The 27,846-nt window shown below is 43.5% G+C and overlaps 1 protein-coding gene across 2 annotated transcripts; it reads right to left on the bottom strand.

Moving 5' to 3' along the window:
• Positions 1 to 4: 4 nt before the first annotated feature.
• Positions 5 to 27,753, bottom strand: dop1a (DOP1 leucine zipper like protein A). Of its 2 annotated transcripts, none has more exons than XM_041941843.1 (37): positions 27,438 to 27,753; positions 25,629 to 25,826; positions 25,292 to 25,473; positions 25,019 to 25,189; positions 23,784 to 23,973; positions 23,013 to 23,111; positions 22,395 to 22,494; positions 21,368 to 21,477; positions 20,618 to 20,732; positions 20,335 to 20,455; positions 19,897 to 20,016; positions 19,378 to 19,495; positions 16,301 to 16,567; positions 13,991 to 14,501; positions 13,390 to 13,673; positions 13,144 to 13,296; positions 12,922 to 13,022; positions 12,534 to 12,799; positions 10,234 to 12,364; positions 9,874 to 9,985; positions 9,495 to 9,677; positions 8,337 to 8,462; positions 7,681 to 7,815; positions 7,288 to 7,343; positions 7,034 to 7,138; positions 6,762 to 6,828; positions 6,384 to 6,528; positions 5,798 to 5,877; positions 5,109 to 5,218; positions 4,667 to 4,816; positions 4,305 to 4,366; positions 3,983 to 4,135; positions 2,675 to 2,811; positions 2,469 to 2,524; positions 1,248 to 1,412; positions 818 to 947; positions 5 to 608 (listed from the first exon to the last, which is right to left on the bottom strand). In XM_041941843.1, the coding sequence occupies exons 2-37, from the start codon at positions 25,764 to 25,766 to the stop codon at positions 300 to 302; spliced, it is 7,458 nt and encodes a 2,485-aa protein (XP_041797777.1). In that variant the 5' UTR covers positions 25,767 to 25,826; positions 27,438 to 27,753; the 3' UTR covers positions 5 to 299. The 2 variants fall into 2 exon arrangements, with proteins under 2 accessions (XP_041797777.1, XP_041797778.1); XM_041941844.1 differs by having other exon boundaries at positions 21,368 to 21,450.
• Positions 27,754 to 27,846: the final 93 nt, after the last annotated feature.

Below are 27,846 nucleotides of genomic sequence, written 5' to 3'. Positions count from 1 at the left end.
CCCACCCATTAGAAATCTTTATTAAGTCACATCGATATGGAATGGCACAGCATCTTCACTTTGTCCAAAAGGACTCACATGAAATGTTAAAAGTCAGTCATCAAAGCTGATCCATATATACAAATAATTAAAATGAAATACAATAGTTTTTGAAAAGTAAAATAATCATTATAAATACAAAAAATGTACAAACTATTTTTCCTCATTTGTATTTCCTTGGTCGTCAATGTACAAGTTGAGGTTTTTCACTAGTGTTGATCAGTTGTGTGTTAATCCCCCTCCCTCCCCTTGCTGTGCCCTCATGTCTTGATAAGGCCCTCTAGAAAGTCTTTTTCCACCATCTCCTCAATGTTCTGTCGAGCTAGACTCCAGAAGACCTTCTGGCTCTCCAGTTTGTGGCCCTCCTTGTGGCCAGGGAAGGAGCCGTCTGCAGAGTTGTGGGTGTAGGCGGGACCCGAGCGGCTGTTGGCCTTGCTGTTGAACACCTGGCTGAGCAGGTTGAAGAAGGGTAGCAGCTGCTCCATGCTGCGGATCACGTAGAGGGTCAGCATCAGGTGACCTGGCTCCCAGGACAGGGTTCGAGTGGAGCAGTCCTCCTCTGGGTTTTTCTACGGGAGGGGCAAATACATAACAAATTACTCAAGTAGAAAAATGAATGATCCATACTGCAGGTGGGGGACAATGCATACAATGCAACAAATGAAATGGGCTACGTCTTGCTTTAATGAGCGTCTCTCTGAACATACTCTTTGTAGGAGGCTGTCATTTGTCTCCATCATTTAATAACCTGCTGTGACCACAGGGTCAGTTGAGGTACCTTGGCTCGTTTCCTCAACAGCTTTGCAAGTCGGACCACGTAGGGCTTAAATTCTCTCTGGTGAGTCCCCTGACGTCTCACTTCCAGTCCTGAATCATCTGAAGCCTCTGGGATGAAGGCCCAGCGGTACCTGTAATGAAGCAGGACTCACTCAGTAATAACACAACTTTGATCTATTTATTGATAACCAGAGCTTTAAAAGGCTGATATCCAAATATCTCCACATACTTAGACTGGGCAATTCTTCCATTTAAAATGATGATTTTAAATATCATTGCAAACGATCCCTGCTGTATTCATGGATTCCAAATACTGGCAGGTACACATGCAGAATTTTCACTTTTAAATAATAAGTTCTGTTACTCATTCCCTAACACAACCTAGTCACATGCAAAGCCTATTGTGACTCAGGCGGCTTGTCTGTACTGACATCTGGAACTGAGGCAGGCTCTCAGGAGGCAGGGCCAAGGCCAGGTCCAGGAGCTTGCAGGCAGACAGATAGAGGTTGAGCCAGCGCTGACTGTTGTAGGAGGTGGAGAAGCCATTCCCACCAGAATAGGTGGTCTCCAACCCAGCCACAGACGGCCCTGACGTTCTAGAGATAAACAGGAAAGGATAAATCATCAAAGTAATTTACAATGTTCATTTACTGCCGGAATCCAGTAATCTGTAAGGAACAATGCCCAATGAGGTGTCCATTATCGGGAATTAATGGATGATGTGGTTCTGGAGCACAGTTCTGGCCTCCTAATGGACTCCGTGGAGGAACCTCCATATCATCCATCCACAAACTCCTGATTATGAACATCTCAAAGGGCATTATCCCGCTTATACCACGATCACTTGCCAAAGAAAAACACAACTTATATTTTCACGTGTTTTGCAATCAAAATCTTACGTTTTTCACAAGACATAACCCAGTTGTCATGGTAACATCTGAGGTTTTGACTAATACCTGGATCAATCATTGCCATCCCCTAGGGTCCTTATGCAATGGAAACTTCACTTCTTCAGTAGGACAAACCTTAGATATGATTTGGCAACGAGAGCTATTTCTAGTCTGCTCCGCTCACAGAAGCCTTTGGCTCAGCTACAAGCAGGAAAGCTAATGTTTGTTTAACAAGACTAGCTAGGTATCCAGCCAGGTCGTTGTCCACAAATCAATGTCAAAATTTTCACAAATAAATGATGAGGCTGTGTGTCCTGCTGGTCATAGCCTGAAGCAGTGAGTTGAATAGCAAATGGGATCTGAGATGAGCAATTATGTGATACAAATTATCAGTAGGTTCAGAGGGGCAGAGTAATACAGCATGTGCAGCATGACAGTCTCTTCCTGTAGTGTTCAGGGGATGAGGCACTGAAGGACTCAGTGTGTTGAGGTCACTCATTGTTTTAAGTAGTTAGATGTTAGCCCGTTAGCGTGTTACATTTAATTGTAAATGGGGGCTCTGTCATCCCAGTTGCTATGGTTACTCATTTCAGATACAGGCTGATACTATGTGATCAGCACATTAATTTAGAAAGGTGTACACACAGTTTCACTGGAACTACTTAGGAGGCGTTCATTGTCAGAATTTAATGGACCGGACAACCTGCAGCCAATCAAAATTAAGTATTCATCCTGACCATGATATATCAACAGATAATGTACCTTGATATGTCCTCATCTGCTGTTAGCTCCTGCTCCATCAGGAGAAACACTTGAACCTGCAGGAAAACAGACGTAGAGTGCACGGGTAAGAGTGTGTGAGTTTTTGTGTGAGTGTATGTGTTGAAGACACATGAATACATGAAGGTACAGTAAGTGAGTGAAAAGAGAAAGATAAGAGACTGCAGTCAGAGTGGTCTAGTTCTCACCAGTTCAGTGATCATGGTGGGCCATAGAGAGGTGAGGTGTTGAGGTGACATGCGCAGCAGCAGCACTCTGAAGAACAGGAACACCTGAGCGTGGAGGATGGGCACCTGAGGCAGACGCAAGCTCTCCACCAGACGCTCTGAACACACAAACAAACTTTTCAGTATCTTCACAGTGAACATGCACTAAAGCACTAAGGCTAATAAACCATAGGCGTCTGTCTGGCTGGGTCAGGATATACACCTGGTTGAATTATACAGAAATGTTCCTTCTACACAGTTCATTAAGCTTCAGTTTTATGCTGTTTGTTGTGTGAAATGGTCTGAGGGTTGTTAACTGCCACAGCATACAGCATACACTATGTAAGGGATGAATGAATTCTATATCATCCTGTCGTGGTTTATTTCTCCATAGGGACCTGCTCACTATACATCATCCCGCTTAGAACACGGCTTGCTACTAAGGCATTCAATAAAGTGACAAAAAATAGTGATTATATTTTCATTATTTAAAATGAGCCTACTCTCGTCCACTCTCACACAGTGGCTCTGAAAGTAAACATGTATGTTGCATAGCAACCGTTCCTCACTGTGCGCAGGCCAGCAGGCAGGATAACTTATTTCTTTACAGTTATTTGCGAAATCATGTCAAACGTGGAGAAGTGATGGGATATCGCAGACCTGAGAGAGACGTAGCTGGCGACAGAGTTTGGTTTAAGGCTATTATTTTGTACTGATGGATAAAAGTCTCGCAGCAGCTGATTTCAGCGTTCAGTGTCATTCATTAAAGAAATCTGTCTCCAGTGTTTTCTCCACTAAGCAGTCTTTTAACATGTTGATCACTCATGCTGTGTTTTTCTTGGTGTTTTTTTCGTGTCTGTCAGCTTCAATCTGGTCTCTCTGTGTCCTCAAGTTGCTTGGGGTTTAATATTGCTTCACCTGTCGGTCCAGCGTTGTTCTTTACTTTTCTTTTCCTTTTTGCCGGGGACATGTCATTCTCCAGCCACAAGTGTTTTGTCCTCTTCAAACAAACTAAAAGTAATGTCCGGACAATGTTCCATATTTTGCCACTCAAATAAGATGGTGATTTGTTATTGAGCCTGTTACATTAACTGATTGCCCCTTTAGTCTATGACTGTTGCGATGGCTTCCCTAACAACGGAGTACCTGAGCAGCTGGTGGTCTCTCAAGAAATAAATACTGCTGAATTTTGGCGATTGACCAATCAGAATTAAGTATTTAAGAGTGCTGTATTCTAATAGTATAATAGTCCAGTACATGGACAGTACCTGTACATGACGTATTGATTACCTTGTATGTCTGGCAGGTATTTCTGGTACTGGTCCACTTCACTGCTGTAGATGGTGAAAGCCAAGCGTTTGAGCAGCATGGCTCTCTGCTCCAGCTCAGCGTCTCTGTTGGTGAACAGACTCAGAGAGCTGCTCTGGGCTACAGCCACCCGAGCTGAAGGGAAACACACCCAGTCATTATCAGTCTCTCTGCCAGTCTTTAGCCTGTTAATAGGCTTCAACTTTTTTTTGGTGTATATTCAGATACATCTGCAAAGGTCTGTAACCGCACCAAGTGGCAATATCTAGACTTGTTTATCAATAATAAGAATCATTAAGCTTACTCATGAGGTCTCTGAATGTGGTTTTGTCATGAGTCATCAAGTGGTCAATGATGGCTCTCCAGCTGAAAAATGAGGAAAATTATGTTGATGTTACACAAATATTCAAGAAACATTGAGACAGACACAGCCATTACATCGGCAGTAACGTGTGCCATTCCAAAGATACACTGATAGAAAATTTGGGTACAATGTATTAATACTTTGACTTGAAAGTACATCTCTGATTTTCACATTATCATCAAAGGGCAGACTGTTAAGTGCACCTTGAGTTAATGTGTTTTTTCCTCTCTCTTAGTGTAATCTCCTGATCTTAACACCAGCTGTATAAGTGGTCACCCACACAAGTTTCCTCTCCTACTCACTGGCTGACGCAGGAGGAGTCCATCTGGAAGAAGGTGTGGTCCATAAAGAGGTCGAAGGCCTCCTTCTTCCAGGCCCGGCGTGTGTACTGGTACCCACTGAGGCTGCTCAACAGTTGGATGCAGGCCCGGTAGCTGGGGGCGTTGTGAGCACTGTCAGGAGAAACAGGAAAAGTATAAAACATGCATGTCATCAGCTAGACATCAGACAGACTTCATCTTCCTTCCTAACATGGAAAGATCACATGTATTTATCCATTTGACATTTAATGTGTTTCACTTTCAAGCTTCTTTATTTTCTAACATAAAGATTCATAATGTTCAATTACTAGGTCAAAGCCATTCCACGGTGAAGATGTTGATTTAATATGTTAACTTTTAAACATTTAGCCAGATTTCAGAGGAAATTTCAGTGACATCAAAGTAGTAAGAAGCTCATCCCCACCTGTGGTTACGGAGGTAGGGCACTACGTAGTGCATGATATTAACCAGCAGTGGGATCACCCTCTCCTTCTCATCACTGTAGAACACCATGTCCAACAGATGAGCCAGCACCTGACAAACATATTCAGCATTCATTCACGTCAGCAACACTGAGTGATGTTTTTTCCAAATAACTGTAGAAAGTAGGCATTCATGAGTAGTACATAACTGCAGCAACGATATGACAAACTACACTGCAGCATTATGTTGATATATTGCCATGAATAAATCAATGAATCTATAAGCAGCAAACAGCAGCGAAGCACATAAAAAAATCCACATAATTAGCTCTTCATTAGGCTAACATAGCCAGGAGGGAAGAAGGTGGCCAGTGATTTAAATTGTCCAGCTCAGCTTATTCACAGCTCCACACTAACTCCAACAGATTGATTTATTGGTAATTGACTACACAGAAGTAGAGGTGGGGCGAGGGTTGTAAATCAGCTCTTGGGAACTCAGCTGGAGTGCATTAGTGTACTGTTGGGCTGTGCTTGAGAGCAACAGGCCTAACCATTGCTGGTTAATGTGCGTGAGAGTAGCTTGGGGCGTAATCAAGATAAACAATGGAAATAACTGGCAGAGCCACTGACTAATGGCCTGATCAACAACTGTCGTGCAGGAAGAGTTGAGCTGAACCACAGAGTGTTTTACCTCGGCCAACAGTGTGAGGGCGTGAACGCTGTACACTGATGGAGTGAAGCTGGAGGCCTCCATCACTGTGAGCATTAAATCTACAAAACATACATAGCAAACATTAGAAGCAGCTACACAGCAGAAAAAATATTAATACTGCCATGCTGAAAAATGCAGACTGTGCAAAATCTGTTCACATTTCACATGCTTTTGTACTGCATATGAGCAGTTGTGTCTCAAACTCAGATTTTTTTCTTTACACTTTATTTAGCTGGATTACATTAATCCCTGATATTACAATACATCTCTTTTATGAACACAAAATTATCTTTCTCTTAGTCAGTATCCAATCTGCCTGCCAAACTAACTACTGCTTCACAATCAACTGACATGGATTCAGTCTTAAACTGACGAATGGTAAATCAGGATAGAGGCCACTCTGACAACTCAGCAACAGAGAAACAATCTCACATTCATGTTAGACAGAGTGCCTAAAACACCAGTTTTAGTAAGTTTAGTGTGAAACTGGCTCTTATTCACTGCAGCAACATGCAATGATACAGACACGGTCTTCATTGGCAATTAGTGTTTGTGGGCAGCAGACCTTCTACGTCAGCTTCCAGGTTGGCTCCATCCACAACAATCTGAGGAGAGGCCTTCACCTCCAGGTTTCTCCTCAGCCACGTGGTTTGTTCCAGAGACGAGCCTGCGATTGTCCCGATGGCCTCGACCACCTTATGGGTCACATCCTGAATACGCAAGTGATACTCAGTTATTCAGTAAGAAGTCATGTTCAATTAGATGATTTTCAATCCTGTATGACTATAGAGCAAAAGTAAAACTTTTCATGAAGATAATGTAAAAAACAACGACAACAAGGAAAACGCAATCGCTGGTATGGTATTGAAATAAAAGGATATGACCTAATTCTAAAACATAATGGACAGAGATGAACAAGAGTCAGGGTGGCTACAGTAATTACCTGCAGCTCACGTTGATCCTTCTTGCTCTCCAGATTGGGATTCTTCAAAATGAACTCATTCAGAACTCTAGAGAAAACAATGAGAAAGGCATTAAAGAGTAGAAGGTGGAGGTGGAAGAAGGAGAAGTCTCTACAGGCTGATTCATTCAGCTCCACACTGTAACCATCCAGCTGATAAATCTAAGTAAACTTGCACAAGTGATTCCCCAGATGTTTTGAGGATGTAGGAACACCTGTATGACAATTAAAGGAGAGAATGAAGTGAGACCAACCCTAGTATAAGAAACTGTCCAGGGGCAGGCAGGCCTAACGGTACTGAGTCCTTCAGCAGTGCCAGCAGAGATGGCCAGCTATCAACTAAACTGGACACAGGGATCCTAGGACAAAAGCAGGGCACAAACATAAATGGAGAGAAGGCTCGGCACAAATGGGGCCTTTATAAAGAGCAATATTGGCATCGTTTACATTACACAGTGATAGATATAGAGCATAAACATATACTGCTGTTGGGAAGCAGTGGACTCACCTCTGGACATAGGCATAGAAGAATTGCAGCATGCAGACCTCCAAAGAGAGGTGCTTCTGTGGGGAATGGTGAAGATATAACGTTTATGTAATGACTGACCATGGACAAGGTGAAGCTAAAATACAGAGTTATGTAGGACTGCACTCAAAAATAGGTAATAGGCCTTATTGTTACCTTTTTCTTGCTTTTCCATATAAATTATATTTATGCTAAATTTTTTCCTTTTTTAATCACAAATTAAAAACTTGTCCAGTTGTGTGAACAGTTACATTTGTGACATTATTATACACCGACAGAAACTCTTAGAGCTCTGCTGAGTCTAATAGCCTCAAGCTTAGAGAAAAGAAGATGGGGATGAAACTAACTGACTTCAGCAAACTCTTTAACACCAACCTTGTCCTTTGCAATGGCAGGCGGCTGCTTGAGGACCTCTTTGACTGTCTGCATGACCGTCTCAGTGCGCATGGCGCTCACCGAACGAACCAGCTCAACCAACAGCAGCTGCTCTTCACTGGCTAAAGGAATCACCTGAAATATGTGGAATAAATATAATGATTTAAAAAGTCCACTCAAACATACTGGAGTCAGAGCATCTCTTTTGAGAACAATGTTAGTCTGAGAATCAATAACAGAAATGTGTTGCTCTCATGTCTCACTTTAAAAAGCAACTTAATACCCCCTGAAAATTTGACCACCACTGATTTAACCTCTCACCTGGCTGCAGTGACGTATAGGTGGACATCACTGCTGGGTGTGGCCACAGGTATACCAAAGTACACTTCTGACCACAGGTCTGACACAGGCTAAACAGGCTTGAAACTTTCACCCAGAGAGGGCAGCAAAACACTGCTTTTCAGGCTGGTGTTGGTTTACTCTTATAATACATTTTACCTAATCATGTTAACAGACATGCATACACCCTGCTGCTGGCTATATTAACCAGGAAGTGAATAGAGTTTGGTGTGAATGGTTTTCAGTGCAGGCATCAAGACAATACAACCTAAAAACATCAAAAGAGTGGGTGTGCAGAGTTTTTTTTGAGCACCCACCTTATTTCTGACGGGAGTCTTGACTTGTTTCCTCTCATTCCAAACATAGGCAATTGCTGCCATGAAGTGAGCACCGTGGTTCATGGAGATTGGACCCAGCAGCTCCAGGATTTGCTGCCGCAGGTTCTTTAGAACAGATGTAAGCCAGGAAGTAAGGTTAGACCTAAAGAGCTAGAAACTTACGATGCAAACAATTTCAGTTCCAATCCATACTGTCGACAGGAACATCCTGTAAAAAGCTTTCAGTGTACCCTGCATGACTGAAAGCAAGAAATAAATCAAACACAGTCATATTTCCTCAGACATTTCAAGTATGTATCACATGATGTGGTCCACATTTCCCTGTTAACTGACACAATAGTAATTGTCAACAATATTATGATATTAAGAATCTTAAGTTGCGCTGTTGTTAAGGTCCATCTACTCTGCCCTGTTTGAAATGCTGAAACTGACAGAACATTGAAGTCAGTTGAAAAAGTAAATTCAGTCTTTAATTATTCCTCCTGTAAGGACACAGGCCCTGTTATGATTACAAGTTACGCTCTGTACAGGATAATAAAAATAACTTTGTTTCAATGAAAATTACATGGCCAACCCATCATCTGAAAAATACTAATAACTACTTGCAGAAAAATACAGAGCTATAATTGCTGAAAAAAGTCCTATAGAGACATTATGGGATTCTGTTCTTGCTGCTGAGAGCAGTGATCAGCGTAATATGTGTGAAGTTACAGTACATTTTAGGCTATGCTGTCCAAATGTTTGGGTTTGTTCTCGGTATGATATTCACTGTTTTGCACTACTTTGACCTCTGTTAAATGCTGCATTTCAGGTTATTAAAGGTTATTCTAGGTTAAAAAATAAAATGTGCTATCTTTGCATTTATTCTACTTGGACAAGGTTTAAGACAAGAAGTGAAAAAATGAAAAATATTAGTGTGGTGTGGTAATACAGCCATCATTACAGGCCTAGTAAATTTTAGACAAATTATCTCAAGCAACTCCTCTCATTTCTTAGTTTGTTCAGTCAAACATTTCTGCAGTCAGATATGCATTCAATTATGACAAGACCACGACTAGTTATCATCTTGTTTGACTGACCAAGACCTACAAGAAAACATGCCTTTGTTGAACTGTGAACCCATGTTGCCTGGTGTACCTTAGTGGAGCCCAGGTTGATGTTTGAAGTCGAGGCAGCAGAGGCAGCAGCTGGCTTGTCAGAGTTGTCAGCCTGGTGGAGGACGCTCCACAGCAGAGTGACAGAAGACATGATGGTGTGGAGGATGGACAAGATGCCTGAACGAGCCTCAGCCAGGTGCTTCTGGTCAACACTCACTTGTAACTGAGAGGCAGAGTATGCAACAAGACAGTGCTTTAATACAATCACGCATAGAAATAGTAAATATCAATCATGTCTTATAGCAAACTCACTCAGCACTGCATTTAGAGTCGTTATATATATACAAGTCTGTACAGAGGTTGTAAACATTCACTGAGAAATGAAAAGAGCAATTTATAACAACCCATGGTGCCCTCACCTGGTGGTACTGGGAAGTGGGATCCAGCAGGCAGTAATGGATGATGGCTGTAACCCCCTCCAGCACTGTCAGAATCAGGTCAGGAGGGATGCAGAGAGCCATCCACTGTGGTCTAGAGGATAAAGGGAAAATATGCAGTTAAAAAAGCATATTTTTTGGATTAATGCAATGGTATACAAAAATTCTGATTGTCAAGCATTATCATCACAACTGGTGCATCAGAAAGATGGATTTATACAAGTACTATTGCATCTTGTGGTCAAGAGTGCCATCTGGTGACCAAACATACACATACCCCAATGTAGGATGGGTTATTATATACCTATACATCATCAGTACAATCCATGCAGGTGTTAATACCTGGTGTCAGTTATCCCGGTCTCAAAGCGGTACTGCCAAAGAAGATTGTCCAGGTTCCTGCAGAGCTGCAGAGTGACTGAGGCAACCACCCTCCTCAATACCCTACCCATGTATGGCAGGGTGGCTGTGATGAGTCCGATCCACTGGGGATGCATCTTACATGCATGGTGCTGATGCAGCGCCCTTATCACCGCACACAGGAACATTCCCTGCGCTGTGATGGGCTGTCCGTGGAGGTACTGCAGTGAAGTCATTGGCTGCTGAGGGTTGACATGCTCCACTTCCCCACCCAGGATCTCAAACCCGGCCGCTGCACCGACCCCCGTCCCTCCACCTCCTGCCCCTCCTCCCACAGGTCCTCCTTCTCCTCCTTCATCAGCTGGCACCAGGACTCTGTGCTCGAGTACAACTAGGCTCTGCAGCAGTCTGAGCAGCTGAGACTGGACGGCGCTACAGCTGTCTATCTGGTCTTCTGACAGGTTGATAACGCTGTCCTCTGACAGACCTTCCTCCACTGTTGCCACGTTGACTCCTGCCACCCTCTGATCGTGCCACTTCTGGGCACTGAATATGGAGGAAAGCAGGCAATGGAGAACCACCTTCTGAACTTTGCACTTAGAGAGGACATCACTGATGAAGCTAGCAAAGCCCTTAGCTGAGCCACCTGTGACTTTGGCTAGCTCGCTGGAAAGGAGGGTTAAGACCTCCACACTGGTCAGTTGCATGGCCCGATTCCCAGCTAAGTCCTGAGGGCCCGCTGCCACATGGGCAGAGTAATAGCTTCTTAGGAAGTAGAGACAGAGTGAGATGATGATCTCCAGGTACATGGCGCTGCGGAATGAGTGGGAGTGGGAGTCCTGGGGGATGGGGCAGTAGAAGTCTTTGCCCATGACAGAGACTCTATGACGGGCTAGGAGGTTTTGGAGCAAAGAGAGCTGTGGTGTGTAGGTGTTGTTGATGCTGGTGGTTGAGATGGCACTTACGAACCCTGAGGGTGCGGCTCTTAGCATGGCTGCAATGGCTGACAGGGCGTGGAGGGCTCGGGAGGAGTCATACAGCTGGAGGTAGAGCAGGACATGCTGGTAGAGTGGATGGATGTTGAAACGAGGTGGGGCAGAGGATGAATTGCGTCCTGTGACACTGACACCCCCGACAGTCCCACCAGAGCCCCCGCTGGGTGAACCGGTGTCGCTCTCAATCTCTGACACCTCACCCTCCCCACAGCTGTACCAGTTTTCCAGATCCAGGCTGTCCCCGAAGAAAATACTGGGCGGCCGCAGTTTTTCAACTTGATTTGCCATCTTTCTCTGCCTTTCCTCCTCTTTTCGTTTGGCCTTCTTGATCTTGGGCTTGGCCCCCGGAGATTTGTCTGCCAGCCTTTCCATGATCTTGCCTTTAAGGCTGAGCTGAGTGCTGCTATGGCTACGTTTACGGGCCTGAGGGTCGTCCACCCGCAGGTTGTGGTCTGGGGTGGCTGGGTCGGAACCGTCTGGCAATGTGACAATGGAAGGTGATGAACTATGACGGGTGATGCCCTCTCTGTGCTGCTCCTCTGCAGATACATCAGCCGGTGTAACAGAGAGGAACTCCAGCGTCCCTTCAGCAAGCATCTCGGGCAGAGTCTGGTGGTTGGAGATGAGAGGAGGGCCAGAGTCAAGCCGGAGACCAGTGGAGGTATCTGAGGAAGTGCTGTCTGTATCTGTCTGGGGCCAGTTTTCAGGTGGAGGTGAGACTTCAAGAGATCCCTCTTCTATTAAACTCAAAACCCTGTCTATCAGCTCTTTTATAACAGAGGACACAGCCTCCTCTATAGTGTCGTCTGATATGTTATCTAAAGAACCAGGTTGCTGGTCTGAGCCATTGACTGTGCTGCTGAGACCCTCTGGCTCCTCAAAGCTGCCATTTTCCACTGTAGATGAATGGGAACCACTGGACTCAGAGCTCTGGGGCTCCCCCTGCTGGTTAGCAGGGTGATATTCACCAGCGAGTTGCAAGTTCTCACTGCTCAGGCTCAGTAAGGACAGGCTGTCACTCAAAGGGTTGACAGTCAGACAGAACGGCTCCATGTCACCCATTGCTAGGCCTCGGAGTTCCTCGTGTGCCACCCTCTCCCTGTGAATCTGACTGAAGTCTAAAACAAAGAGAATGTGGAAAAAAGAACATTTTAGATTAATAGGCAAATGCTTCAGGACATTTTTATCGTAAAGAGTCAATGTGGAAACAAACTGGATACAAAAGGACACATTAAGTATTAGTAGAATCAGTAGAACTAACAAGCAGAATTTATAGGCATTGCTTACTGTCTGAGAAGCCAGAGTCCCTGGTGTAAATGGGTTCTGATGGCTCCTGTTCGGGCAGGTCAGGGAAGACCTGGGCCCAGTGGCGCTGAGCCTGTACCCTCTGAATGGATACTCGGTGGGTCTTGGGGTGGAGCAGAAGGAGGAGGAGAGGCTCTAAAACCCGAGCAATGTCATGTCTCTGAAGGACCTGATTCAGCCAAGCCCTACCAACAGCACTGGTGCATGGATCCCAATAACTCAGACTGTCAAGCATGATGAAAAGTGATCTGAAGGATAGAATGAAAAGATGTGAGGAGGGAAAGAGGAAATTATAATGACAGTAAATCACAGGAAAGGCACTTGATACAAAATACATATATCATGGAGAATCCTTTCAAGGCTAACCCACCTGTCAAATGTGCGATTAAAAGGAGAGGACTTGGTCATGTTCAAATCTCGTGTCAAATGCCACAGCACAGAGAACTTCACGTGGGACTCCAGCCGAATTCTCTGAAATCAAAATGCTTCATCATGGATTTCATCGACAGATTGTGTGAGACAGAGTGAGGTAGTGTGTGCTGTTGTCTTCTGTGTTTGTGGGTATTGCCTGGGATGTGTCTACTGTTCTAACCTTGTCTCTGTGCATGAGTTGCTGACTGATGACATCCTCACAGATGCTGGAGGAAGGCACCAGGTTGTGGAGCTGGTAGAAGAGCTCTACGCTGCGTTGATGGTGCTGAGGTGTTCCTTCGCTCAACTGGTCCCATAGGATCAGAGCCACACTCTGGGAAGAAGATCAGAGATTAAAAAGGGTCAAGACCAACAAAACAATTAAGCCCAGCGAGAGTTCCAATGTAACCGACAAAAAGACCTCTACCTTGAAGAAGTCCGTCTTGTCAGCAATGAACTTTAGGATTCCCTGAGTGAGTGGTGGTCTGATGACGACAGCTACCCGACCCTGGCTGGGGCTCATGGGCTGGGCGGACTCGGAGCTGCTGCCAGATGCCACGCTCTCTGCGGTCACCATGGCAACCGACTGGGTGAGTCCCACAAGGTCCATGAGCAGGGAGATGGCCACGCCTTGCAGGCTGAAGTCACTGGCCAGGCAGCAGGCATCCATCAGGGTCTGCAGCCACACTGGCAGACGGACCTGCTCACTGTCTGTATTGAAGCAGGGGGGCGATATTTAGTATATAAATGTGATAAATCAAACCTTCAAGCTGTAAAACAGCTCTAAATCTTAGCACTCTGTTACTCTTCCTCGAATTAGAAATAAATGCCGTTTTTACTGAATCATGAAAAAAAATCAAACTGTGTATAGTTCTCATGCATTATATCCATTAGTACATATGCTCCATTGAAAACCATTATTGCATCATTGCCTTTTCTGTCCCTTCCCACTGAGCTTGACAATGCAGTAAATGCGACATCTTCAACTCCCCCTACGTGTCATCACAGAGAGTATTTTCGGCACCCACCAAACTGCTCCTCCTGTGTCGGTGAGGACTTGAGGTTACCCTCTGCGATATAGACAGGGAAACTGGAGCATTCTAGGAAGAGCTGGCAGGCAGCAGTGAAGGCAGCAACACACTCCCTCTGGACCAACCCCGAACACGACTCTATATGATCACCATGCTGGGAGCACTCTGAAATCATAGGCCCCAACTGCACGACCTCGCCTCTTTCACCCTCAGCTTTGTCCACCTTCCCAGGGGTAATGTACAAGGTGATAAGTCGTGAGAGAAACTGCTGGAAGTGCTCCAGGCAGCACTGCATGACTGGTTTATTCAGAGGCTTGGTCTGAGACGGGCCTGAGGCACGTCGGCCTGTTTTGAGCGCTGGGTTGGGATGTGAGCTTCGCTCTGTCTCCTCGGCGCCATCTCCCTGATACTGGACAAAGTCTGTGAAGCCGCTTTCTGAGGAGCGACTGCTGGGAGGGTTTTCCCCATCGTCAAACACATCCCCATTGCCAGGTGGCTCCAGAGAAGCCTGCAGGAAGACAGAGGAGGATAGGTGGTGAAGGAAATTCAAGAGTGATGGGAACAAAGGAAGAGAAGGCTTACTGAAAACAGTGACGCTGGAAAATTTCACATGCAGATTCTGTGTATGCCCACAGAGCATTTGTGACCATGACATTCTATTGATCGTTCTTTTGGAAACAATTTTATGAATGCGACCTTATTCTTTTCTTTTCTTGTTTTCTACGAGTTTGTGTGTGATGTTCGATAAATCTATCCCTGTTCAGCATGATTTAATGTCTGCTTTTCTCAAAGGCTTCGGACACCCAAAGGTGTTGTCAATGACCTCTAGTCAGGTTAAAGTCAGGTTTGGGGGAGCTATATTGGATTTACAGGACTTTTCCATCCAACTGTAATGTGGTGACCTCACCTTAACTTGTCATTTATTTATTTCTGTCAAAAACAGAAACTCCTGTTTAACCTAGAAATAATTTCTTGATTCCAATTTCCAGAAAGTACAATATATTACAACATATATTGATAGTGCAATAAAAATGACAGATACAGTGATAGGAGACTTTATCCATATCCCATACATTTAGACCACACCTGTAATTTATTAAGTCAAAAATCTATTCAGTGAATGAATGGTTCAGTAAATATTTTAATAGTGGAGGTCTCTCACAGACACGTTGACCTCATCACTGCACTGTTCTGTGCCCTGTACACAGGTCATGATGTACTGAGGCTGTATACTGAGCTGTTGGGCTTGAGCTGAGGGACTTATGTAGATGAAGCTGTACACCAGGCTGCATCCTGAAGACAGACTGATGTTCTTACAGTTCTTTGTCACAGTGAGCCCTGGGAGGCCAAAGGCTTCCTGGACTGCATTTTGATTGAGACAGCATGCACATTCTGGAGCCTGGACTCAGATGGCACGCTAGCACATTCTCTATATACCCCTCAGGGTAGGGGGCGGGGATGTTGTAGCATTCAGTGGATGTATGTGGAATGTTTTCCACTCCGATGGATATGGCTCACCCACGAGGCATTACAGGCCAGTCTACTCCTCTTCTTCCTGAGAGAGAAAAGGCGAGCTGGGCTCAGCTGTTGGTTAACCATCTTCTGTCTTTCTACTTGTCCTCTCTTCTGCCCCTCATGGGCTTACCTAAATCTATCTAGCCCCTATCCATCTCCGGGCATGGAACTGACTGACTGAACATTTAATCATGCCTAACTGAGCTCTCAAACACTTTCACAACCAGATTACTGGACAGGGACCAGGAAGACCAGGGCAGCCAAACGAAGCATTTGTTCTGAACAAGTCTTCAAATGCCTTGTGTCGAGGGAGTGTGAGACAGCAGGGCCGGTCGTGGGACCACCCAGCCAAGTGCAGCACAGGGCAGGAGGCTGGCAGGAGCCAACAAGAGCCGGAAGGGGCCCTGTTCAGGGACCAGGGCACACCATCAGAGCCTGGGCGGATGGATTTTTGGGCAGTAGCTAGTAGGGGAACTGGGTCAAGTAGGTCAAACTGGGATTTGCTTTGAGCGGAGCAGCAACAGAGTCTATGCTTTTATCAAAAGATTTTACAGGATCATAAAAAGAACAGAATTATCAGATGGCAATGTTTTTCGAAGTCAGAAGTTGGCATAGCAGTGGCATCGCTTTTGTTTTGGTGCTTATGAATAATTTTAATTTCTAACTGACCTCTAAAGCGAACAGATACTCTGATCTCATCATGGTTGAAGGACTGGAAAAATATGACGTTTGTGATATAATAAGAGTATTGTCCTTTTGACTTAATGAAACATTTCTATTAGTTTTGCTCACCTGTTTGTCCTCCTTGTCTCTGTTCCTATCCCTTGATGAGTTTGAGGGGTTGTTGGCGGAGCTGGAGAGGCCCTGAGCTCGGGGGTCCGAGGGCAGGGCCAGAGGAGACACCAGCGGTGGCTGCACTTTGCTGAGGATCTTGGAGCAGAGACGAAGGCAGTGGGTGAGCTCCCCGAGGCCCAGGGCCTGCAGGTGACAGGTCAGGGCCGCCACCATACGCAGCAGCAGCTGAGGAAGATGCTCTGTCTGGATCTCTATGTAGGTCTCCTGGATATGTTGGAAAAAACAGAAGTCAAGGACTTGGAAGCTGCAATTATTGGGTATATGGAAGGAGGTGAACCTGATACAGTGGAATTGAGGCTAAGTTAACTAAAGCTGACCCTTGACTTCTACTGAAGACATCAAAATTAAAATATTAACTTCCACAATAATCCTCTTATGCATACACCACATACAGTAGACTTGCTGACACTGCTGCTATTCATCTCACAACTGTCACTTTACCTTGAGTTTTGCCTTTAATTGCTGTCGTATAGTTTCTATTTTTCTCTTTTCCTTTATTTTAGTTTTATATGCCTCATTATTTGTTTTTCTTTTTCTTCTCTTTCATCTCTGCTTAGTTCTGTTCTTGTGCTGCTGCGACAACCAAATTATCCCTCTGGGGATCATCAGTGAGGGCTTATCTTATCTCCGTGGCTGTCGAAGAGAAAATCTTGATTCCTTAAACGGTGCATGAATATTATGATTTGGTATTAATTCAAATTTTCTGGTTTCAACAAAGATTTTCCATGTCCCCATTTCTGTGCAGTTGCAAAACATCTTTTTCTATAGAAGCGACCTGAACAGGTAAAATCTAAAGACACTGAATACTATCTGTCACTGTCAGTCTCAGTCTAAAAATATCAATATTTAAAAAGCCTGAGGACTTGCTGCTGTTAATACTACTGGAGACCATTTATCCAAAGACATCTGTCCAATCCTGTACTTTGTTTTTGAATGTTGGCTGTTTATTATTTAAGTAAAAAATACAATCTTGTTTTTCTGATTGTATTTATAATTACATTTATTATTATATTTATATTTTATTATTATTGTAAAGAAGGCTATGCACATTTAGATCCAATTCAAGTATTTAATGATGACTTTGTCATTAAATATATTGGACCTAAATGTTCAGAGGCTTCTTCTGCCCAGATTTGATTTCATAGCCTTTTACATTTTGGTGACATGTGGTCATTTTTTCATGAACGTTTTTTGGTTAAGTCGTCACGTTAAAGTAAAAGTTAAAGTATTTTGACTCAACAAGCGAAATATATTTCAATGAAACATAAAAAGAGCAAGAAAGAAAAATCAAATCATAACATGAGCATTAAACAATGACGAAAATGAAAATAGTCATATTTCTTACAAATATGTGAGCACTGCAATAGCACACAACTGCATGCATGCTTAACATAAAGCACATACACACTGGGCGGAGATTTCATTTTCACAAGATCCACACCAAAAAGCCAGGGTAAGTTTGCACCACATGTAATGACTGTATTAATCCCACTTCTTCCTCCGGATCATTTTTGGCATTTAAATATGACAATCAGTCATTCTGAAATGATCACTCAAAGCGGGGCAGGATGGCCTGAGGGATGTTGGCAGGACGTTGCAGAAATGTTATCATAGCCTCAGTGAAGCAGGGTGAGGTGAAAAAGCAGGAAAGAGCAGTACTTTACCTGGCAGATTACCCTCATGCTTCTAGTAGGCTTCAAGGAGAAAGAGCAGATAGTTTGAACAGACAGGAGCAAGCAGAGCACAGGCCACACAACACTTGGTTTGCAGACACACACACACACACACACACACACACACACACACACACACACACACACACACACACACACACACGCAAAAGCATTTAAACAGGGTAATAAAGGAGTGAGGGATTTCCAAACTATTCAGATTGGAAATACTGTGTTGACAAGCACTTTTCTACGAGGATGCAAACAATATTTTGGCAAGGAAACTAAACACAGGCATTTTTCAACCTGTGTAGAGACTGCACACAAACACACACAGAGATGAGGTGCACACACACCCCCTAACCGTGGCCATAACATCCCAGAACTGGATTCAAAAATGGAGCTGGACAACAAATGTAGGTCAAATTGCAAACGTTCATGGAGGGTATGGAGGTGTGTGAGCTGAGAGGGATGAAACAAAGAATGAAATGGAAAGCCCAAGCAGGGGCGGGAGACAGGGGGCTGTAAAAGATGGAAGAGAAAGAATAGTGCAGAGAGATACATAAAAAAAAAAAACAGAAACCTATAAAGGAAGGAAAATGAAAACATAAGGACAACAAAGACACAACAGGACAAAAATGAAAAACAGCACAAATAAAAACAAAGAAGAGAGAAGAAATACAGTGAAAAGAGCACGAAAGAGTGAAGAGCCAAACAGAGAAAGAGAGTCATACTGGTTACAAAGCAAAGAGGAAAAAGAAAGAAAAAGAAAATGGGAGATAGACATATAGGAAAAAAACACAATGACACAAAACAGATAGAAAGAAAGACAGAAGAGACAGAGGGAAAGGAAGATAAATGAAGAACGACAGATAAATGTAAAGAAAGACTAAAAGAAAGAAGAAAGAAGAGAGACAGACAGAAAAAAGAAGGAAAATAGCCAGAAAGAACAACAGACAGACAGAATTAAAGAAAGAAAGAAAGAAAGAAAGAAAGAAAGAAAGAAAGAAAGTCATAGTGGTTAAAAAGCAAAGACAGACTGTGAGAAAAAGAAATTGGGAGATAGACATATAGAAAAGAAAGACAATGACACAAAAAGAAAAAGAAGAAAGAGACAGAAGGAAAGGAAGACAGAAAAAAAGACAGAAAAATGTAAAAAAAAAGACTTAAAGAAAGAAAGAAAGAAAGAAAGAAAGAAAGAAAGAAAGAAAGAAAGAAAGAAAGACAGACAGGAAGACAGAATTAAAGAAGGAAGAAAGAAAGAAAGAACAAACAACAGAAAGAATGAACAAAAGAAAGAAAGAATGAATGACAGAAAAAAAGAAAGTGAAAGAAGAGTCTTACCAAGGAAACAATATCCAGCAGGAAATCGACCAGCTGACAGAACTCAACCAATGAGAGCTCTGGAGGATCTAAGCTCCCAGCATGCCGTGGTGCACGTGTGCTGCTGTTCGCTGTCGTCCTGTAACAGAGGATTATTTGAGATTATTTCAAGGTATGGTTAGCAGTTCACTTCAGTAGCATCCCTTCAACTCTTCCTAAAGACGGAACCTCAAGCAGGACAATGCATCACTATCGCAAAATGGCTTCAGAAACATGACAGTGATTTCAGATCTCAGATTTCTTCTCTGATATTTAGACCTCAACTCGTACTGTTTCTGAACAAGTGTGTGACAGGATAACTCAAACTCGCAACTTGCATTAACTGCTCCAGGCTTGGGTCAGGTTCAGGCCTAAAAAAAAGATCCCCAATGCAGTTTGGATCGGGCTCCGTTACTACTCTCTCGGACTCTGGTCAGGTTCAGACAGAAAAATGCGGCCCGAGCTGCATTCTAATGGACACATGCAGTTGAACATACAAACCTGCAGCACTCCTCAAACCAGCGAGCGATGTAGTCCCACATGTAGTACGGCTCAAACGAGTTGAACAGGAGATTGGCTGTTTTAATCAACTCTGCTGTCTTCTTGTTCTCCCGTAGTTTACTAAGAAAGAAGGCAACATTAGCGTCAAGCCATCGATGTTTTGTATGAGTGAATACAACAACAACAAAAACATCCATTACAATGATACTGACTAATAAATGATTTATTTATCAAATGTTTATATTTGTAAGGCAACACTGACTGTTAGCCATTTGTCATTATTTTGACTGGCTTGTTTCAAATTCCATATATTTTCATATTTCCATGTTGTTACAAAAAAATGATGCAACAACCACACTTGGAACTCAGGGTTCATTTAAGTTTTATCAAATGTAATGTCTGAAAGGCACAGATGGCCAGGTGGCGGACCGGACTGACCTGCTGAGGTGTGTGTGGTCTTTACTGAATGGACTCTGGTTTTGGAGGTCCAACTCTGTTCGGCACTGCGTGTAAAGGGTCCGAAACACCTCTATCAGAACATCCTCCAGGATTGCTGGGCCTGGCGAGAAGCGCGTACAGATATGAGGGATAAAACGCACAGTGGGTATATTACATTTAGTTCATGTGACAGGCTGCTTGTGTGACATGCATCATTATTTACACATTTCCAACACTAAACTAGACTAGACTGTTGGCATCTGTGTATCGATAGACTGGTTACCAAGCTCCGGTTTGTCCAGCAGACTGATGAGGATGCGAAACGGCTTGAGATCGTGCATGAGGATGCTTTCCTCTTCCCCGCCTCTGGCCTTGCCCTGCAAGATCCCCACCATTGCCTGAAAAAACACACACACACTCACTTCTATTAGAGATCAGAAAATGTCAGTGAACTCCAAAGTCACTTGACATTTATTTGTATTTTAGCTTTTTTTGTGCTTCCTATAATTTTTGGTAGAACATTTTTTTATTCAGTTTCAGATTTGCAGTGAGCCCCCTTTGATTTTTGTGCGTGTTTCACGCTTCGTCTGCCACATAATGGGCTGAAGATGGGAACAGACGGTCTCTGTAGTACCAACTTACTCCCAATGGAGGGAGCTCCATTAACTATCTCAGATCAGATGGCAGCAGAGTAAAGAAAAAAACAAAACAAAAACATAAAAAAAACCCTTTTAAAAACAAAACTTCCCCTCTAGGGCGGTCTGTGCACACCCTGTTCCAACCCCTGGAGCACCAGAGCTCATCACACGCCTGGAGGGCAAAGGCTGTTTTGAGCGTGACAGGACAGAACTGTCTTCAAAGGAGAGGCCACTGGGAATAGGAGAAGAGGGCAGGACATATATGCAAACCCCAGAGAGGATGAGGAGAAGGATTAAAGGGGATGGATAAACTGTGTGACAGACAAAAGCACGCCAGATCTGCCAAACTGAGGACAAGCCACAAACCGGGATCCGCAATTAGCTTGAAACCTCACCTGTACTAACATGTCTTTAGAGAAGGTGTTGAAGTAGTGGCTGGCGTGCTCCTCCGGGTTGCTCTGCCGAGTGCTGCGGGGTCCTATTATCACCCCATTGTTATCAAAGCCTTCAAAAAACAAAGATATACAGCTGTAATCACATAAACACTCAGATGTTAATCCAGCACCGGGTAAGAAGCAAAGCACTTATCCTGAGTGGAGCAAATAGGTTTACTCTTTATTGAGATAAACTCTTTTTTTCTCTCTTCGTAAGTCTCAATGGCTGTGTGCACTCAAATTTCAGAAATGGTGGAGTAAGGTCTTCGACTGCTACACATTACAGAAGCCTAGCCAGATTCAGAGTGGCAGAGCCAGCGGCCCTGAGCCCACTCACAACCCAAGATAAAATATTCCATTCACTGGGGAGAAATTCTATGGTAGAATCTACTTATCATTAGTTCCTTAGCTTTTCTGGTGATCTACAAATTTGACATAACCTAACTGTGCAATCACTGCAAGTTGCCTTGGAGAAGAGTGTAAGCCTGATACATTCAGTGTCCATCTTGAGCCATGCAGACACTTACCAGCATGTTCGTCCGCAGTGAGTTGCATACAAAAGAAGATAAAGTAAGACAACATCCACAGCAGATACAGGCCTACTGTATGCTCCACAGAACAGAAAAAAATGGATGGATTGTGCCTAGTACGCATGTCAGGGTTCCCACCACGGCCCGTGTAAAATGTATATAACTTATTATATAGAAGTCAAATTGGTTTCATGATCTTAATGCTTTTTCCTGTTGGATTACTCAAAAACTATAAATAGGGTATACTACAGGTTAATGAATGTGTGAATCTACACGACAACACTTTTGGGTGAATTCCTGTAAAGAGTTATCTGGCATTCTTAGACTTCCCCAAAAGAAAAAAAAAATTCTTGTGCTGAAATCATCTCTTTAAATTCTACAGCATACCAGAAATTACACAATGGGGGGGGACCCTGGTACATGAATGCCAGTGATGTGTCAGTGTGTGTATTTCATACCCAGCAGCCAGGCATAGAGTCTGCGGTTGAGGGACATGTCTCTTCTCAAAACCACATGCAAAGCCGCTGACAGAATCCGGATCATGTCAGGGCGAGTTGCCTGGACACAACAGAACAGACCAGAATGTTTGGGACTGTTTCTCTCTCCCTTTCATTGATATACATACATATATGTGTGTGTGTGTGTATAGTATACAGTATACATAATACACACACACACACACACACACACACACACACACACACACACACACACACACACACACACACACACCAGATCTCAGATACGAGCTGTGTCCCGGCTCTGACATGTCCAGAAGTGTTTTGAGGTGAAGGATTTAACAAGCAAGCCAGCATGAGTCACCAGCATGGCTGTCTGTCTGAGTGTCCTCACCATGGTGACACATGTGCATGAGCAAATGCGCTACGAGAAAATGACTGAACACACACATGTAACAACAATGCTAATACTAGCTGATAGCTTGATATTTAGTATCAACATTATCCAATTACAGACTTTGGTCAATCCTAACGGTAAGACACACACATCATTAAAACACTTCTGTTAACACACTGCCTGTGGTTTTAGTCAGACCTCAGTCACACAGCTTTCCTTACCTGGCTCATGTGGAAAGGGAAGCAGAAGAGGATCAGGTCCAGGGTGCTCCTTTGCACGAGCACACTTGAGTCCTGGACTGAGGTACTGACCGCCTCCACCTGGTGACAAAACAAACACACCATTATTAAACCTGCCTATGTACATTAAAAATGTACATGAACAGACACAGTGATGCACGTTTAGCCTGTGATGGGTCTACACATGCAATTCGACCTGGTTTATTGATCCTCCTCATATCCTGTGCCAGACACTACTTGGTTTTTGTAGTGATGATTGGGATTTAATGTTAGTGACATTTAAATATTTAATCTGATGAACTGCTGCAGCATGCCAGGGTTAGTAAGAGACTCATTTATTTTTATGGGGTAAGTGTGTGGACACTACCGCAAACAGCTGCAGTTTATTTTATCTGATGTTCAGCTTGCAGTTAGCAGCACCTCTGGCTCCGTGGTACCCACTGTGCGCAGACCTCCCTCTCTTTATGTTGAGTCAGTTAAGGTTTGAAATTTGACCCATCTACTCCAAATTTGCATTTCCGTATGCTAAAATTTGATGAAAACATTGAACTGATGCTAATCAACTGATAGCACTGAAACATCCGCTTCACTATACTGCAACTTTGGAGGAAAAAGGTGAAGTAAATTTTGTCCATCAGAGCCATCAGTAGAACTATCGGGTGTGCAGAGTCCATTTTCCAGCTTAGCAGCATGCAATTCTTTCATCTAGAATTTTGACAAAGGATGCTTGTATTGTCGTGGACTGTCATGTACCATGAGCTCAATGTCACTGCCCATGACATAAAGCTGGTCCTCCATGGAGAGCTTGCGATTGAGGTGCAGCAGAACAAAGGTCACCCCGGGGAGACGCACAGCAGGGCTGGTCAGGATGCTGCCCCACAAGGCACTGTAGAAGGCTGACTGCTCTACCGCTGCAGCCACCTTCTCCAACAGGGTGTTTGTTCTATGAAAGAGACACACAAGAAAGAGTGAGCATTTGATTTGGACAAATAAGGCGAATCTGTGAAATTTCATAACAGATGGGACACTTCCTTGATTTATGCTGATAAGATCATGCTGATTTTTCACAATCCTAACACTGCTTTAAGATATGATGGCACTTAAATATCCTGTGTGGAAAGTGAATTACTGAAACAGCACACAGTAACAGGAAATTGCAACAGGAGCTAGTAAAAATAATGCAACCTCCTGTTAGCATCTGCAAAGTGACAGAAGCAAAATAAACTCAAAGAAGAAATGTAAAATACTGCAAATCTGATATACCAGTACTAAAACTAAAATACAATCAGTAGAAATTTTCAATGCGAAACAACATGACAGTTCACATGTTGACCTGTATAAATAGGCCTTTACACCACTGACTTTCTGACATGACACCCGGAAAGTACAGGTGTTAGTAATAACATTAATCACATCTGGCATTGCTTACTGAGACACTGACAGTATTTCTAATTGAGCCATCGTAAGTGGTCGATAAGTATCATGAAAAAGTCCTACGCAGCCTCTTTATTCCCCCTCTATGGTGTCACTGTGTCTGAGCCTGTACCTGCAGCGCCCTCTAGGGTCTGTGACAGTGATTAAGGTAGCACTGACGAGATGAATAATCTCCCAGCCTTTGACAGCATATATTAAGTATATGACAATGAAAAAGGAAAAGCATTGGATATGAAGAAAATACAGTAATAACGGCATTTCTCAAGACAGTAAATGTAAACACAGTAGATGCAAATGTCTGCAGGTAATTCTTGGTATCAAACACGTTCTGAATTGTAAAACCATCTAGTCGAAGAGACGCAAGTCTTGGGATGTGTCTTGAGTTGGAAACAATAGTCCTCTTGCAGTGAGTCATATATCTCATGTATCATTCATATAATCTGAAATCAATGCCCTTCCACATTATGCTATAAAATGCTTTCTGCTAATGGCTTGTTCCAATGCCCACGTGTGCGCTTTTAATGTGTTTTTCTTTCCATTCCGACTCGTCTCACCTGTCGTAATACTCAGAGCCCTCCTCCAGGCCTGGCAGTACCCCGGTCAGTAGCCCCTGTAGTCCTGGTTTCAGAGTCTTACCCAGGGGCAAGTAGTAGGTCTCATAGAGCCCCAGCAGTACAGGCTTCACAGACATGGCGGCATTGGAGAGTAAAGGGAAGAGCCCAGAGCTGCGGTGATGAAAAACATATGAGTGATATCAGAGTCTGATACAAGGTGAAAACATGTCCAGCAAACTTGATTGTACACTGTGAGTATTACTACAGTATTACCTATAAAGAAAGAGGTCTTTGGCCAGCCTCTTGGGTCCAATGATCTTGAAGATGATCTCATAGGTCTCCAGGGCCTTGCGGTGGACCCCGCTGGGCAGGGCGGGGTGGAGGCATTGGGCCAGCCGTTTCCCTATTGTCAGCTTCTTGGGAACCACTTGGTACTTTGCATTGTTCTGCAAAACCTGAGACAGGATGCAAAGAATGGTGGATGTGGGGAAGACAAAAGTGTTTTTACTTCTCTTATCATGATATAGTAGCATACGCAAACTGCTTATTTATTTTGTATAATTCAGCGCAGTCATGAAACCTTTACATGTAGCCTGCCTGAGACCATTACCTTGTTGAGTTTTCCCAGAGCAGAGATGAGGTCTGCCCACTCACTGGAGTACTCAAAGTTCTTGAGAGCTTTGTCCACTGCTGCCACATAGTTCCTGTACTTGGAGTCACTGAGCAGCTCCACTTCCTCTGCATTCATTCTCCTGGGTGGTTATCACAGGCTAAAGTAAAACACCAGGCACACATATGTACATCACACCTGCAATGAAAAACAAAAGAGAAAAGAAAGAGAGAAAGGTTTGTTCAGTCTTCTTCATGCTTGACCACGAAGAAAAAAGAAGCCAGAGCCCATCAATCAGTATGTGGTCCATTATTTGTCAGGACGCAGCTGGAGCTGACAGGCTGAGTCATAGAAATCAGGAGCAGGCATGACAATCTTTGTTTTAAATGTTTGCAAGATGAGTGATGTGCTGAATCATCAAAATAAAAAAAAAAAAATAAAATCTGCAACATTTAGAGAAGAAGAGTCATCAATTGTCACACAATGCTGCTGCTGCTATCACTCCTACAAACCTGAGAAAAACATTGAATGTAAAAGAACGACACTCCACGCAACAGATTCCTGCAGCAGGTGAACAGGAGAGGGATCAGTCTGATTGGTGTTTCACCTCACAAGGCAGTCCTCACAGCTTTACCGTGGAGTGGCCTCTTGTCAGCAAGCTGTGATGTTGTTAAATCAATGCTACACTGTATCATCAGTATCATGCAGGCCGGCAAGCTGCCATTACAAACATAAACACTGGAAGTCTGGCTACATTTACCTTCCTTTTATACTGGGCTCTGAATGTAGGCTAACTTACTGGCACATGAACACACCTGACACAACATGCCTTATGACCTTTAGTCCCTCAGTCAGAAGAATAGTGTAATGGTTGCAGTGGAAGAAGGTGATATTAAGACATCACAGCATTATGTGCTCTTTGTATTATATGAGCATGAAATTTAAGAGGGGCTCAAGCAGATTTAGAAAAGGAAAGTAACAGAACAGGAAAGTGAGATTTGCCCACTCAGCAAGACGTTTTCATGGTATACTTTTTTGATAATGATAATAACGATAAGAAAACCATATTGGTAGGGCTGCAACCAACAATTATTTTCCTTATCGATTGATCTGCTGATTATTTTCATGATTACTCGATCAGTCTGCAACATGTCAAAAAAAAAAGTGACACTCATCACAATTTCCCAGAACTCAAAACCTAAATACTCAAGAAGAAGAACATTTAAAAAGCTCGCACCAGCAAATGTTTTGACACACACTGCAACTAATTAATGTTATTAATCATCACACCTGTGCTTCTCATGCTGCGACAGGTCAAAATGTCCGGCTGAAACGTGTTTATGGCAGATAAAACACAGAGGTGAATGGAGTCCTGAGAAATGGCCTGACGCGGTCACGTAGCTAAGCTGAAAATTCAAGGAAACGTGAGGTTGTGAGTGAAAGGCTAGCTTGTGACAGCTAACAGTTTAGCTCTCACTGAGCTAAACAGACTTGAGTCAGGCTGTTGAGTGTCAACAATACAGTAACAGAAAAGCAGGCAGGCACACCTGCCGTACAGACAACAGTACTATACTTATGTTAACGTTCTGATAAAAAAACACAAGTAACGCTAACGAAAATGACTGCAAACGCAACTTCGGCTAAGGAATATTCGCAGAGTAGCAGTTATAGATAATAAGCGCGTTACTTCCGACAGAGTAACTATTACAGTAACGGCTAACAGCTACCTTGTCACAAGCTAGGTGAGATGTCTGCGGACGTACGCGGCCCCTAATAACGCTAAAAATATAAGAGGATATAAAATCTTACCGTTATAGGATATAGACCAGCAAATGTCATTCAATCATGTGTCCGGTTCGCCGAGTAAAAAAACGGCTGACAACGTCAATAATATCACTAGCAAGCTAGCTAACGTTGGTAGCAGGTTGTTTAAATGATGGAGATGCAGGGCCCGGCTCCGATGTCACCCGTTCATGTAAGTCAGGTCCCTTGACAAGAAGGCTTTGGAAGCACACAATAGGTAATTATACTCTACATATTCTTGTTTCTCTTAGTAGAGTCCCGCAGTATGTAAATAAACAGCGATGAGCGCATCGGCAGCTTCCAGTGCCAGAGATACCAAGCGACACGATTGACAGCTCCCAGACTGCACTGCAGATCAGCTCAACGTCCAACCATAGCGTCCAACTGCTCCGGGCTTCCGCATGGACGTCTTCCG

The sequence above is a fragment of the Chelmon rostratus genome, chromosome 8, assembly GCF_017976325.1.
Source record: "Chelmon rostratus isolate fCheRos1 chromosome 8, fCheRos1.pri, whole genome shotgun sequence".
Taxonomy (NCBI): Eukaryota; Metazoa; Chordata; class Actinopteri; order Chaetodontiformes; family Chaetodontidae; genus Chelmon; species Chelmon rostratus.
This window is presented reverse-complemented; position numbering and strand designations above follow the sequence as displayed.

What these genes read in the sequence shown, in the direction of transcription:
- dop1a (XM_041941843.1), bottom strand. Translation starts at nt 25,766, where the DNA reads ATGAATGCAGAGGAAGTGGAGCTGCTCAGTGACTCCAAGTACAGGAAC. An exon ending in GACCACACACACCTCAGCAG is followed by an intron (nt 20,017 to 20,334) that starts GTCAGTCCGGTC and finishes CTTCTTTCTTAG; the next exon opens with TAAACTACGGGAGAACAAGA. An exon ending in TCAACCTGGGCTCCACTAAG is followed by an intron (nt 8,463 to 9,494) that starts GTACACCAGGCA and finishes TCTGTTCTAAAG; the next exon opens with AACCTGCGGCAGCAAATCCT.